Here is a 15,852-nt window from a genome sequence, read left to right as displayed (position 1 = left end):
ATCTCTTAATTTCAAATGTGTTTTAACTTGTTTTGGACCCTTGATGCACAAAGATGTACAAATGACCCCCGAGGTTGAACTGAATCTGGCCACTTTCTGAAACACGACTACTTGATAAAAACAAACCTCATACTTGCTTTTTTTGTAATACGATTTTAATACCATTCAGCCAATGTTATCGTTTCTTTTTTCTCATGAAATAAAACATGTGGGTAAAGAAGGATTTGAGTGTTTTTCATGTGTCATTTATTTTTAATCACAACCGTTTTCACTTTCATTGCAAAGATCAAGTGTTGCAGATGAAGCAGATTCAGTGCACGAAACAAAAACAAAGCCATTTAATAAATTATAACTCATATTTACCACACAGTCAATTCCCCCTCCACGGGTCTGCTGATTGGGAGGGGGAGGGGTCACAGGTCATGTGGTAACAGAGAAAATACATTTTTTTAAAAAGCAAATTAACACTTTTCACCCAAAGCAAAGACGAGGGCAAGGATTTAAAAATATCTGATTTGGTCAAATCATATTTTTGCAAGTCAGCAAAAGGTCCCATCTACTGATTAGAAAAGGGGTGAAAGGGGAGGGGCTCATTTTATTGATTAGATAAGGAAGAAAAACAAAACATGGCTCCTTGTGACATTTTGAAACAAGCTCTCCGAGCAGCTGGTGCCACCAGCGTGACCGTTTCTCTAAATCAGTTTGGAGATTAAAAAAAAAGGCAAATCAGACAAAGACGACACGTCACAGGAAACGAACAAATGGCACGAAAAGCAAACAGAAACGCCAAAGTGAAAACTATCACTACACAACTACATTAATGATGTGACGGGGTTTGTATTAAAGGCATGGAGATACGATCTAAAGACTACTTCACATTTCATTTAGACAGATCGACGTCATGTCCGTAAACAGTACTCGTGTTTGAGGGTTTCACTCAAAGGAAGCGCTCCAGTCGCTCTCGACACAACACTCACAGTCTACACACTAGACGATTTCAGACACAGCGAACCGTCAGCGGCTGATCGTGCGAGCGTTACATTTAGAGAGACTCCCTGGTGATCAGCCCTCCTGACAAAAGGAAATTCTGGGATAAACTGTGCGGTCAGCTTCTCCCTCTAGCTGCCTGAGACAACACGTGACGTCACGACGTTTGGCTCGTGAAGTACGCCGAGAAGAGGGACGGGGAGCGATCGGTGCAGCCACGTGACATCTCAACCAATCTCATCACGACCTGTGACATTAACCCCCGTCATTAGAGGTTAAAAACAACATGAGTGACCACGCTGAATGAATGACAGAGACATCTGTGGAGACTGAAATGATTCCTGATTATTCTGGTCCATGAGACCAAACGGGTCAAAGTTGGCAGCAAGACAGGATCTGACATCATTGTTTGTGCATTAGGGACGAAGGAAACGGAAGTGATTCTGCTGGTTTGGAAACCATCGTGACAACAGCAGCTCGGTCCAGCCTCAGTGTCTTATTGGCTAGAGTTTATTGAATTTGAGGAAAAAGGGTACAGTAGGGTCCGGGGCAGTAAACGCTGCTGCACGCCTTAGTGGGCCTTGGCCTTGGGTTGAGTGATTCTACGGACAACACTGTACAGGACTCCAAAGTTCTGCAAAGAGACAAAAGAAACAGGGTTAGTCTCATGAGCCCAACACACTCTGCAGACCTCTGCAGAGGACTCGTCTTCAGGTACTGCCCGACTGACTACACCTGGTGAGGTGTGGGTTAGGGTATTCTGAAGTTGGCCTTGGGGCTAATCTAGCTGCTCTTGTAGTCGGTACCAGACTAATCGTTTTCCATTTTAATTGATGCTTAAAGCCGCTAAATTGTTGCATTCTGAAGGTTATGCAGCAGTCTGCCACCAGATGGCGCTGCATTGTTGAGAAGTGCAATAAATCTGTTCATCTAGGCCTGATCTCTTTGTTGACACTGTTAGTGTTTGCTTTTAAAAAGGCGAAAGAATAAGACGGTGTGTCCTATACAAAAAGAGGCCTTGACAGAAAATTAACAGAGATCCTCAGAGTGTGGAGGAGACACCAGGGAACATGAGAGGAGCTGGACGGGGCCACAGGAGGACGCCGTTTTCTTCACCAGCCGTTCACACAGAGTAAATGTGAGAGATGTGAAAGTCTCTGCTGTGGTGAACTCTATTCCACCTGCAACACAATCCAGTATAACTGGGGGAGCATATTTGTAACCCGCTGGGTACCAGGATGAAAGACCAGCTGTTGGGCCTCACGTGGGTACAGCACCCAGAGCGCCTCTGCAGGTCCTGGATGACAAAGACGCTGACGGGCCCACGCAGTCGTTTTAGGACATTATGCAACACTGTGTTCAAGTCCACCAAACAGCACCACGGCAGTGATCCAAATCTGAACGCGTTCGCCGTCTCATCTCCAGACTGTCAGGAGTGCAAACAGCAACATCCTGATTCAGCCTGTGATTCTAAACTGTGACTGTGAATCAAATCAAGCCCTTATGGTTAATTTAATTTTCGTCTCCGCTGATGTTCGTTACATCGTTTTGTGCTCAGTGAATTACCCGACTGGAGTATTTGGTTCCCTGGATCTGATGTGAGAGTTAAGTGTCCCCTAATGAGTCGAAAAGGTGCCATCATGAATAAAGTGACACTTACCTGGATAGCCAAATACACCATCCCCAGGTAGGCTGCGATGCAGACAGCCAGCAGCAGGTCAAAGATAGCGGGCTTCACTCTGAGTGAGGAAAAAGAAAAGTTTAACATGGGGCAGAGAGCGTTACTACATCATGTTTTATTTATGAATTTGATCTCATCTGCAACAAAGTTCCAAAATAATTATGACATCACAGCTGTGAGCTGCAGAGGTACGAGGAGCCTTAAAGCCCCTCTGTGCAGAGAAAACCAGCTTCCTGAAGCCGTACCTGTAAGCATTCATCGTCTGCTTCAGCTGGTCATAAAACACAAACTCTGGATCCCTGAAGAGGAGAGAATGAAGAGCTGACACGCTGACGAGGAAACAGATCAAAACCTACGAAATACATCAAATAAACCTCCCTCCCATCGCTGCAGGTGTGGATTTTTTCCTTTTTTTTACCTCTTGTCAGCTTTGACGTAGTGTCTTTTGACATCCTTGAGGTAGCGTCCCAGGTGATACTCCAGGGTGGACACCACGGTGCTGTCTTTGTCCACCAGCTGAGCAGCTCTGGGCTGCGCCGTGAGCCAGTCCACCACGGCTGACAGCTGCTCGTCCTGCACCTGCTGGTAGGAGACCGACCATATTACAAAAGACACGTGAGCTCAACACCTGTGATCGCTGAGAGACTGAAGATGTAACGAATCCAGATTCAGAACTAAAAATCAAGTTATCTGCTGCACTCTGTATGTTTTAGGAAAATAAAATGAATCAGGTTCCAGGGAGGCGTGCGACTCGGATGATGACGTAACAGGACAGACAGGTGACGTACCATCTGCTCAGTGAAAATCTGCAGGTCTCCAGGTGCTGCCTTTAAGTTTAAAGAAACAGGTCACATTAGCGTCACAGTGTCTACAATCTTCATCGGTTTAAACCTTTTTAAAAATTGCTGTTTAGACCTTTTCTGTAAGGTTGTAGACGACCCTCGCCAGAGCCTCTGCTACCAGCTTGGTGTTCCTGCTGAGCTTCTTCACATCTACGTGAGGCCTGTAAGACACAAATACGAGTTTGCAGACAGTTAGACGACAGGAAGTCGTCCGAGGCGAAGAGCAGAAACCAGGGAGCTGATCACAGAGCGTCTGTTTTCACACACAGACAGGCTGAGACGTAGGAAGTCTGAGAAGACGCTCGCTCACAGAGAAAAGACAAATCGACGGCTACAGGAGAGGAAACGACTCTCCTGACTCCTTACAACCTCGTTTAGATTAAACATCATAAACATTATTGGCAGCGTGGAAAAGTCCTGCCTGTCTGCAGAGTAAAAAACACCATCTAGATGATGCCTTTGCTAAGATTTTCCTGAATCTTGGTGGAAAATATCATCAAATAAAGCAAATGGAGTAAAAACAAAAAAGAAATACAGGTTATGTAGACGGTGCATCGATGTTAACGGCAGTTTAAAGAACATGACCATCTCATCATAACGACCATTTCAGTCACAACCTTCCTGAGCAAAAACATCAACAAAACAAGAATCTGACCGCAGCTCATGACCGGCAGCTGGAATCGAAACACTATTTTTTGGTGATTCAAGAAACTGCAGTAATGGACCCACCCAGCAGGGGGCTCTCCCGCTCCGTGGCGAGAGGAGGGGGACACTGACCGCACGTCCATGATGCTGGAGCGCTGAGCCAGCCGGTGCGAGGGCAGGTGGGACAGAGTGAAGGCGGGCAGGCGGCGGATCCCAAAACGTTCGTGCTCCCACGCCAGCATGTCGTCAGCCAGGTTGATTTTCTTGTGGACCATGGAGAACTTGACCTCTGGATACTGACTCGCAACCACCTGGGAGGAAGACAGAAGAATGTAACCTCTGCTTTGGGTGTAAGAAGAAAGGTGATCCGTCTAAGCTGCTCCAAGACTCATCGAGTCTGCGACTTCTTACCGCCTCCAGCTCTTTCAGCAGGGAATACTGAGGGGTTCCCTCTTTGGGAGGTTTGGACACATGGAGGTGCAGAGAGTCTCCGTTCCCCAAAGTATCCAGACACAACACAAAGGCTACGTTATCCTGCAGCAGACTGGAGTCTGACGGGAAGAAGAGACAACAGATGTAACCAGCTTTTAAACACATTACTACTAAAATACTACAAACTACATTCAATAATTATAAAATATGTTTTTATTAACTTGATGTTGAAATGTGGATTATGGATGCATGAATGCTGCAGGGTTTGTGTGAGACTGCTGAACGATACCTGTGTGGTCTAAATTGTCCTCCAGCCAGCGTTTGGTGCCCTGGTAGTTAAACTTTCCTCCGCCGGACAGAAAGAACAGCAGGTTGTACCTGAACACAGCACGATTCACACATGAGAGGTTTCTGCAATATTGGTATATGCACTCACTGCAAACATCTAAACAGCCAATCACATGGCAGCAAATCAATCCAATCAGAGATGGGAGCCCAGAGGGGAATGTCCAAAATGCTTCAAGCTGATGTGACATGAAAGAATGGATCTGCCCTGCTTTGTGTGATTGGTGGTGATGTGATGGTGTGGGCGGTGTCTTCTTTTAAGCTTTGAGACATGGCGTCTTATCCGGCTGGAAGCAGCCATCACTGTGGTTGTAAACACACGGTCAGCAACACTCAGAATGTGGTGTTTAAATGATGCAGCCTGTAATTATGGCGCCTACGGAAAATAAAAAACAAGGTTTTTCTAAAATGACGCAAATGTCCAACGAGTTTTATCTAAAGTGCAACGACCACAACTTGAAATTGAGGCTAAAGTGGAAGAAGCACAAATAACAACGAACAAACTAAATCAACCTCTCCTCCACTGCATGTCTGAACGTCCCTCCCTGAGCCTGTGCCGAAGGTTTCTTCCTGTTTCTTTTCCATTGTTGCCGAGTGATTGTTCAGAGTGGGTAATTTGATTGTTATGAAGCGCCGTGAGGCAGCTGTTGTTGTGATTCGGGGCTATAGAAATAACAATCCATCAAATCTAAATCTCCTGAGTGCTTGTGGTCGTTCAACAAATGGTCAAAATAACAGAGAAATTCACAGATTTTCAATAAAACAAGACAACACAGATCATGAGTCACCCTCGTTTCCATAATACCCATAAATAGGAATAAAATTAGACTGACAGTATATGTGGCTTGGACTGACTACAGTGATGTCAGGAGGGTCCTTAAATTCAAATCTATACTGTGTTTGTGTAAATTACTTTGAGGAGGCATTACCCAATCAGCTGAAGTGAGATGCTCAGCACATCTCTTTTACTGTAAATAAGCATCTGATGGAGTTTAGTTGGAGCCAAGCGCAGCCCTGCAGTCACACCGTTTTGATTTGGTTGTTGTGTAATAACACAGCTTCCCATATTTGATCGCACTTGGCTCCAGCAGGGAAAAAATGATGATGAAGCCAATCTCTAGGCTTCAGTTCAGCTCCAATTAAAAACCATTGACGGATGCCATCACTTACTACATCCATCTTATATAAGGCCTACAGCAGTGCCAACGCTGCACTTATGGTAAAGTCCACTTTCGCAGTCTTTAACAAGTGATTTCTTTCACTTCCTCTGCTGTTAAGTACTTTCAGACACACCATATCAGGATATTAGTGACCACTCTGAGTGCTTAACACGGTCAGATGTGCTCGTTATCTCAGCCGAGTGCAAAGATAATTCAATACAGTCCTCAAGAAGCAGCCTGACCATAACAAATGAGACAGACGTAACAAACAGACTCTGGCTTATGTTCACATGAACTACTGAGGTCAGCGATCAATGCTACGTCTGTTTTCTCATATACACTTTGCTGCAGATGTATTCACTGACCCATCCAAGTCACTGGACTCAGGCGTTCACATCACTTTCATGGCCACAGGTGTATAAAGTCGTGCAGACTGCTCCTACAAACGTGTGAAAGGATCTCAGTGAACTCCAGCGCTGCACCGAGACAGCTGAAGTGAAGCAGAAGTGATTTGGAACAACAATCATAGAGCGCAGACGTCCACACTGATATGTTTTTGTTTGAAAACCCGTCTTCTTCTCTCCGTTTTGGCCTTCCAGCCACACTGAGACGGCGTTTTTTGAAAACGCTCTTCAAAGTGGATAAATTGGAAAGCGCCGGTTTCGCGTCGCGGTGTGGACAGCGTAAACGGAGGCTTTCAAAAGCATTTTAGTCATTTGATGCAGTCATGTGACCAATTCAACTAAGACGGCGGAGAGCATTGTACAGCAGTGGTTTTGGTTTCCTCTCAGTTTTGACAGTTAAAGATTAATATCAGTGGTACAAGCTCCAGATAAAACTCGGCACTTTTCCTCGACATTTTGCCACAAAGTAAATAAACGGCAGACAGAAGTGACGCAGCTCAATCATCTTACAATCATCACCAAGCACAATGCAAAGTGTTGGCGTGAAGCAAACCACCGCTGGACTCTGGAGCAGCGGACACTTGTTCTCTGGAGTGACCAATCGCACAATTCGATCTTACATAAAGAGCTCGCCCTTTATGTAAGATGTGAGAAGTTCCTGTGAAAGGAATTCTTAATGCTTCAGCACATTTTGGACCATTTCATGCTCCCAACTTTGTGGAAACAGTTGGGGGACGACCCCTTCCTGTTCCAACATGACTGCACACCAGTGCACAAAGACACGGATGAGCGAGCGTGGACCTGACCTCAACCCGACAGAACACCTTTGGGATGAATTAGAGCGGAGCCAACATCAGTGTCTGACCTCACAAAAATGCTTCTGAAAGAACAGTTTGGGGGATTCTTGACAAAACTCTTAAACCCCGTGGAAAGCTTTCCCAGAAGAGCGGAAGCTGTTATAGCTGACATCATATTAAACCGTATGGATTACGAATGTCACTCGAGTTCATGCGTTTGTGAACGCAGGGGCAGAACAGACCTTCAGCGCGACGTCTAGCTTAAAGACATCGCACCACGGTGCTACCTGAGGCACAAATGATCAGAAAGAATCGTAACGTGATCGTTGTTACTCACGCAGCGTGCGTCCTCTTGTAGGTGTAGAGTTTGGAGAAGAGTCGGGCCAGTTCCAGTAACATGGACACTCCACTGCCGTTTGAGTCTGCTCCGTATGACAGCCACTACACAACAGAGCACAGGCTGATTACTTTGCTGCCCTATTTTCTCTTTTTTGACCAGCTCTCCACAAATATAACCTCTCCTACTTCAGCAAATCCTGGAGATATTTACTGACAAACCCCCTGACTGTGTCCAAGTTGTCAGTGATGACCGAGTTAGGAAAAAAGAAGCATACCGGAGCAACACCAAAGGAGTCGTAATGAGCCACCACCACGATGGTGGGGAGGTCCTCTCCTCCAACTCCAGCCAGACGGCCCTGTGAGCAAACAGATTCAGCCGTTATATCACGCTGAGAATAAAAGAGGAACAGAAAACAATCTCACTGTGTTCGGTTAATTCCACTCTTCTGCTAATCTGCTGATCCTCTGCAGTCAGACTGAAGCGCTTTTTTAACACAAAGCTCAAAATGACTGTTTTTAGTCGATATAATGTACTTAAAGGCTGCATCAGCTCTAATCTTCACCTTTCACCAGCAGGGCCGCGCCTACATTTATTAAAAGAGAGCAGAGGATGGAGTGACATGTGCTCCTGAAATTCACATAAATTATCTCCAATTAGAGTAAAGCGAGTTTAGAGAGAAGCATCCCCTACAGAGGTTTCATTAAATATGAGTACACACTAACTGCAGTCATTCTGTTCAAGATCATAAACATCAACTAATATTTTTCTTTCTTTTAACAAAGGGGTGAGTTTGTGGTACTGAGATGGTCCATGAAACTCTCAGGCAAACACAGCTTCTGTCCATTTGGACATCACAACATCAACGCGCTCGTCTGATACAGTTCAAAGGTTACTCTAATGTAAAGTCTTGCTCCCATCAGTTTCCCCGACTTTACAGACTAAGAGTCAAGGACAAACTAATCTTGTTGTTTCATTAAAATCTGACGACCGCTCTCGGAGGAGGAGAGATTCTTGTGAACTGTGCAGGACAGATGACAAAGCCTTCAGATTCATTTTGAGCGTGTAAATTTTAAATAACATGAATTGTTATTCATTCATTTATGTTTTTTTTTCTGTATTCTTTTATTTATATTTACATGTTTAAAAGAAAACAATTCAATTTTATTTATACGTATTTATTTTATTATTTTATAAATATTTTATTAATTTAGAGAGTGTCGATTCTCAACAACAGTCCAGCAATCACATGACCACTTATGCGCCAACACCTGGCAACAGCGGGCAGGAAAAACAGGAAGAAACCTCTGGCAGAACCAGAAAAAAATGTAATGACTAAAACACATGCAGCCTTTAATCAAACTGTTTTTATTAGAATATTTATTTATGCTAACAGTCAAAATCAATGACTTTGTTCATTGCGTTCAGTCTATTTTGGCAAATTAATGTGCTGAGAGTAAAAGATATGATCATGTGTTTTAGCGGTTTTTAGCAGTGTTACAGTTATTCTTCTTCATCATCATCATCATCACCTATTTACACATGAGTAGGGCTGTTCGATGTAACGATATATATATGATGACGATATAAAGACGTCTATCGTTTCATGTTACGCTATCGTTTGTTTTGTGGTGTCGCAAAATAAGCTGTTTACGGCAATATTTGTTCATGTTCTGATGTCACTGTAGTGGTTATATTAATTTCTTAAAGTTCTCTCTTTCTCTTATATTTAATAGAACCACACTACAGACGGACAAGCGCCTGTTTTTATGCGTTGTGGTTAGCAACAACGACGGTAACAGCATCACGTGTCCGCTTGTTTATGTTCCACATAAACCTTTCACAATAAAGCTCAAGATCCTGTTGAGACTTTTCAAAATAAACTGAATCACGTGAAAGATGCAGATTATTTACGGATGAGAAGTAAAAAAGAGCCGCCAGGTGCTAAAAAATAAAGCTTAGACTCAAACGTTAGAACAGGCTTTTCCCCGCAGCACGCCGTGTAATAAATACTCACAAAGAAAACGGCGCCGTTACAACTTCTGTCTAAAAATGTGTCGTTTCAGCATCGGTTAAAACACTCGACTCCAGCTACATGACGCGCAGCTGGAAACACTTCACTCAAGTCGAGCTGCCCGAGAGTCACAGAATTTACAGAAAATGTTACGTTGTTGTGATTTATATCGTTATCGGACGATAGATGTCTTATATCGGGATATGAGGTTTTGGTCATATCGCACAGCCCTACACACGAGTACCTAAAGTCAAACAGCGCCAAGCAGTTTAAAACTGCAGTTTATTGTAAGAACTCTTTGAATTATTTCCCATCCAGAAACACTGAGTCAGAGTAATCCCTGCTGAGTAAATCCACAGCTTTTGACCTGCTCGACTGTTTCTCGTTCAGGAGTTTAAGCCCACCCACATATTCAGAAGTCGCACACAAAACACTAAACCAGCAGTCAGAGCTTCAGGCAGCAGCAGGTTCCACCTCAAAGCAGAGAGAAAATCCTCTGAATAGGTTTTTGTTATGTATTAGTGTTTTTTATGAAAACAAAAATACTAATTAACACAACTCGCCTTGGCAACATTTAAGAGACCAATGAGTAGAATCGAGCACCATGTTCCCAATGAGTAAATTAAACCGTGTTTCATTTCACTCAGTTGATTTTCCTCGTGTTCACCGTAGGAGGAAAACGCCTTCAAAAGCTCTCAGAGAAACGATCCAAACAAAACTGTGACCCTTCATTATGTAAAACATAGTCGTAACCACCGTACTGCTTTGGCTGTGGACAAAAAAAATATCTTCCAAAAAGGCTGTAATATTCTAACATACATGAAGCTACTTTTCCTTATTCACAAAGGACTGCCAAAGGGATCCGTCTCTTCTCCCGGGAGCGACATTTGTCAAACAAGCGTGTAAACGGCGACACTGTGGAGCCACCTAATACTTTACATCTACCTGACATGAACATGCAGGTATCCTACACAGAGTTTACAATAGTGACTAAGATACAACAGCAACGACAACAATGACAATGACCATGTGGTGGAAGTGTTACTGGAAGTAACACACACGTAGCAGACATGGAAACTGTAACCTTACACTGGAGGTCCCTGCAATCTAAATATTAGAGGTGGGGGGGAAAAACACGATACAGCATAGTATTGCAATATTTTGTGTGGCAATATTGTATTTACACAGGGGACATGAAATATTTTATGAATTAAAACAGAAGAACAAGAGGACCCACCTCATGCACCACAGAGGAACGTTGCTGGGTGCAAATGTAACAGTTAAACATGAATCTGGAAACTTTCTGCATTTCTGTCTTTGTGATGATCAGAAACAAATCGAATGACCGTATTCGATCGCAAACTGATTTCAGTTATGGGCGGATTTAATGACAGCGTTTGTGTGCTCGATGATCTCATTTTGCATAAATAATTTTTGAGTTATTCGTTTTATCCAGTAAGATAAAAGTTATTGATAAAGTTTACCTTTAAGCACATCGTTTGCAGTTGAAAAAAGCTGATAACTCACATATATGTTATTGCAATATTCAGCATGACAAAATATAAAAAATAATAGTGTATTATGGGATGTTCCCACCTCTAGTAATGGTGTCATATCTGCTACATGAGCTTTTTAGACTTCTACATCAACGTGACTTTTTTAAACCCCAACCTCCCCAAATATATATTTTTATATAAACTAACTGTGAGCAACAAACTAAAACATAAAGCAAATTAAAACTGATATCTAATTTCTCCTTTTTTTATTTGTCATAAGGCGCAGTAAACACTCTGGCAATTATCTCATGGATCAGTTGTTACAGAGGTAAGTATGGTTAACATATGGCTGTAAAGCAGGAGCATCCACCGCCAAAGTCTGGCAAGGAACAACACAAGGATGAAATCAGAAAAGATAAATGAACATCCAATCAGTCTGTAATGTGGCTCACCTCTAAACTGGTGATGGCCCAGTCACTGACGGCTTTGCTCTGAGCTCCACTGGTCACCATCTGAAAGCCGTTGGCTGTGGCCGTATGCAGCAGGACTAGAGAAAGCACAAAAAACATTATAAAAATCTAAAACGTGACGTTTAAAATCATACACAGTGCAGATCATCAGCAGGTTCTCTACCTTCGGCTGCTGATAAGGAGCCCTGTGAGGATGAGGAGGTCAGGGTCTGTGTGTAGATAGACAGCAGCTCGTCATCCTCCATGGCGAAGTAGACGGGGACGATGGTCTCAGTAGCCAACATCTCAGGCTCCAACTCCATGAACTGCTACCGGGAGACACGGTCGAGGACAGCAGAGTTAATAAAAGGGAAGGAAATCTGACTCAACCGCTTCATCTCTGCCAGCGCCGAGAAGAACAAATGATGGGCGGAAGCAGCAAACTGCTTTACACATTTACAGAGCTGTGTAACAAAAACCTGTGCTGATAACAATTCACCAGACATGTTAATTAGTTTAACATAACACATCAAATGCCTACTATTACTATAAGTCCCTCCTTTTCCAGAAGATTCCCACGCGTGAAGTGGGAGGTTTAATTAGTCACAAGATGTAGAGCATGAACACAGGAACACAGCACACGCTCAGGCTTATATGGTGCAAAGAAACGCGTCAAAAACAGCTCAAAGAGGTGGTGCTGTCAAAAAAACAACTGCCTTCCTGTTCCTATCACAACTGAGGTGCCCTCGAGCGTGGCACTTACTGCTGTAAAATTATGCTTTAGTTTTATCTCTGTGCAGACTATTAGCAGCAGAAAGGGAAAAAATATACTATGCATAAAAAAATGTCAACACTGGGTGTGTCTGCATTTGTGCCTTCCTGCGATGTAAACGTGTAAGCCACACGTTCTGAAATGTCTTAATACAACCATCAAGAGTACATTTTTCTCTCAAGACCTGATGCCTTACTTGGTCATATCTTCTGCAAATTATAAATATAAACTAAAGCTGTGAGCACAAAGTAGCTTACCTGCTGTTGTAATGCAATAAATTATAGCGCACACTAACGAAATCAGTGATGACTCACTCAATGGTAGCAGAGCTTTTATTAGGACAGGGTCGGCTTATATATTTCTCTTTGCTTTAGTGAATTTTCATTTAAAAAATGGCCGACGATTATGTAAAAACAAACACCAGAGTTACTAAAATAAGCCAATAATATACAAATCAGACGGGCTTGTCATAAATGTGACTGCGACCTGCCCTGATTGAAACAAAAGCACTCCTGCCAGCAAAACCAGCTTCACTAAATTAAAAAGAATGATGGGCCAAAAGGTGCTACGGTGCAAACGCAATCCCAAAACTTCAGCCTTTGAAGTCTGATCGTGTGGCCTTGACTGGATTCAAACCTAACACAGTACCTTTAATATGAAAGAACAATCAACCTGGAAACAGTCAAAGGAACGTGCGCTGAACCTCATGCAGAGTGTATATTTTGCATAACCTGTGGAGCAATTGGGTCAACTTGTTTAAAATGTGCTATAGAAATAAACTCTGACTTCGCTATATACTAAACCCACCGTGGAAACCAACACAGCACTGAACTGAAAATGAAGAAGCATGCGATAGTGGATTGTGGTGTTACAGACTGGCACGCTACCTGCACTATGTCTTGCGGCATAGCAGACATGTTCCTTGGCAGGATGATGACCACAGCCCCCGCTGACTGGCGCAGGGCTTTCTGGTACTTGTCATAGGAGAAGTCCGCCAGCCGCATGATTACACAGCGACGACTTAGCACCTCTGCCTCCACAGTACGGGCCTCCGTGTTCAGGATGGCATTCCTGGTACCTGAGGACACAAGACACAAGGTTTGGAGCAGCACTGAGTGAGACCTGAAACTAATCTTTCAACACAGGGATGCTGAGGGTGAAAAAAGCTGCTTGGCACAGACCTTGGAGTGGTGAACTATTTGTCAAGGCTGACAGCTGCTATTTACTTATTTCTGCCACAGATACTAGACAGAGGAATCCCTTTAAGACACCCTTCATCTCCTCAGTCACTCTTCAGTGTACATGTTATACAGCCCTACAGGTCATTCACTCATCCAGCTAGTTATCAATTTGAGGAGCAACGGCCTGCCAGGGTTTTGCGCCTCTCACATTTAAGTTAAAATCATTAAACGTACTAAATGAGGATACGTCTTCAGCTCTGAGCTCTGGTTGCATTATTTAAAGGAGCCTGGCTCCTGCTTGGGCCATGGGGAAATGAGCTAGCTTATGCTAAGCTACATTAGCAGCCTGTTGTCATTGAAACTCCGCTTCAGGAAATTGGGCGCTTACTGTGTATGACAGCAAGGCTAACTGGTGTCGGACACTGAGCCCAGTCTCACCAACTTCACGCAGGGACGTCTGCTTTTTTGTGACAAGCAGGCTAAAGAAGCAGCCACCTTACCGTACGGCTGTCCCTGTAGGTCGTACTGCTGCATGCGGTACACCGTGAACTCGTGCGACGCCTCGGCCGGGAGCGGAGACACCAGGATCAGCACCGCCGGGATGAAGACGATGAAGGTGAGGGGAAACGAAGATTTAAACATGTTATCGAACACCTCGCTGGCTTCCTCAAACATTGTGGCGACTGTATTGGGCACAAAGCTAAAGATAAAACGACCCGTTGAGCTGTCACCGCTCCCACAGACTGACAGCCAGCCAACCGCAACCGAAGCCACTTCTGATCAGGCGGGCAGCTGGACGACCTCTGGACGGGAAACCGACGAGTCTGACGCCGCTGTTTTTTGTTTTTTCATTAAACCGATTTGCTAAAGTGCCCAGTAAACAATACGAGACATCTTATTTTTTATTTACAATAGTCAATCGATAATTTCTTATTTTAAACTGAGTTAAATTATGGGTCTTTCAGGGATCGTGTAGGACAACCATAACGGAAGAACTGTAAATTATTTACTGCCACCAGATGGCGCTATGCACCATGGAAACCAGAAGAATCCCTGCGTGATCATACTGAACATACAAAAGCACTAACTCGAGAATCAGTGTTGTGTCTACACATAACACAAAACTTAGCAAAGACTTTAAATTGTATCTTTAAGCACTTCAAATCATTTGTTTCCATTTCTTTCGTTGAATCCACAAAAAAAGGCCAAAGACAGTTTGACTGACATAAAATTGTATTTTTGTATCAACAAAGTCATTCCCAAAGACCTTTTAGCTGACAACTTGGCATACCTCAGCATTGTGTGCAGTGTTTCCTTAAAAAAACAGCCATGAAAACTGTACAAATGGAGAAGAAAAGAAGGAGTGGGCCTAAAAACTATTTGCAGAAGAAATGAAAGTCATGTCTTTGAAATGGAAAAAAGAAATCCAAGCAAGACCTGATACAGGACCTGAACGATGCATCTGCTCATTCATTTGATACTCTTCACTGAAGCCCCGTCAGAAATGGTAAATGGACCTGTGAACTGAGCACTCGAAGCATTTTTTACTACAAGCCTCATTCACCCATTCACACACATTCATACAAAGGCTAACATTCGCACACATACTCAGATGGAAGCAACACAGGGTTATAATTTATTTATGTTTGATATATTAAAATGATTTCCCATCCTTTGATATGCAGACTGGAGAATCAAATCACTGACCTTTTAGAGGACCAGTGCTACTTCCTGAGCCACTGATGTCCATGTCCGTGGTCACAGAACTTACGGAGTAATGAACCCAAAGTCTGGGATCATCTTGACAGAGAACAGAACTAAAGGCAGCCAACATCCAAAGAAGCGCTTTGAATTACCTTCAAGAAGCCTTATATACTGTATTTTAGCATACGCAAGCAATATGCAATACATATCTGCAGCTTTTTCCCATTTTTCTACCAAAGTATTAAGAAATATGGGGTAGCTCAAGAATTTTGCACTGAACTGTTAGTCAAATTTGACTGGAAATTCATTTTATAGATTTTGTATGACTTTTCGCCTCTGCCAGTGCGCCCCAGGGCAGCTGTGGCTACAATGTAGCTGCCATCACCAGTGTGTGAATGTGTGTGTGGATGGGTGGACCACTGAATGTAGTGTGAAGCGCTTTGGGGTCCTTAGGGACTAAGTAAAGCGCTATATAAATACAGGCCATTTACCATTTATGACTAATTTGAGTATTTCAACTATTTCTCCTGAGGTGTTCATGCCTACAAACAAGCTCAGATGTGTATAATTCTAGTGAGGCCTACATTATTGGAGTTTTTGTCCAGT

General features: G+C 43.3%; 1 protein-coding gene across 5 annotated transcripts; it reads right to left on the bottom strand.

Moving 5' to 3' along the window:
* Positions 1–223: 223 nt before the first annotated feature.
* On the bottom strand, positions 224–14,340 carry ncln (nicalin). 5 transcript variants are annotated; one of them, XM_040052755.1, is made up of 15 exons: positions 14,043–14,340; positions 13,249–13,439; positions 11,774–11,915; positions 11,593–11,687; positions 7,908–7,988; positions 7,631–7,734; positions 4,877–4,965; positions 4,567–4,706; positions 4,240–4,466; positions 3,584–3,671; positions 3,457–3,495; positions 3,087–3,250; positions 2,914–2,967; positions 2,648–2,726; positions 224–1,621 (listed from the first exon to the last, which is right to left on the bottom strand). In XM_040052755.1, exons 1-15 carry the CDS (start codon positions 14,215–14,217, stop codon positions 1,559–1,561), a joined length of 1,731 nt encoding a protein of 576 aa, XP_039908689.1. In that variant the 5' UTR covers positions 14,218–14,340; the 3' UTR covers positions 224–1,558. The 5 variants fall into 5 exon arrangements, with proteins under 5 accessions (XP_039908689.1, XP_039908687.1, XP_039908688.1 ...); XM_040052753.1 differs by having other exon boundaries at positions 11,774–11,918; positions 14,043–14,339; XM_040052754.1 differs by having other exon boundaries at positions 3,087–3,247; positions 11,774–11,918; positions 14,043–14,339.
* Between the last annotated feature and the right edge of the window lie 1,512 nt (positions 14,341–15,852).

Source organism: Simochromis diagramma, unplaced genomic scaffold (assembly GCF_900408965.1).
Source record: "Simochromis diagramma unplaced genomic scaffold, fSimDia1.1 OVJJ01000419.1, whole genome shotgun sequence".
NCBI lineage: Eukaryota > Metazoa > Chordata > Actinopteri > Cichliformes > Cichlidae > Simochromis > Simochromis diagramma.
The sequence above is the reverse complement of the archived record's forward strand: the minus strand, read 5'-3'. Positions and strand labels throughout refer to the sequence as shown.

Coding starts and splice junctions, on each gene's coding strand:
- ncln (XM_040052753.1), bottom strand. CDS start 14,217: ATGTTTGAGGAAGCCAGCGAGGTGTTCGATAACATGTTTAAATCTTCG. Junction 7,989..11,592: donor GGGCCATCACCAGTTTAGAG/GTGAGCCACATT, acceptor GTTTGCTCACAG/GGCCGTCTGGCTGGAGTTGG. Junction 2,968..3,086: donor TACGTCAAAGCTGACAAGAG/GTAAAAAAAAGG, acceptor TCTCCTCTTCAG/GGATCCAGAGTTTGTGTTTT.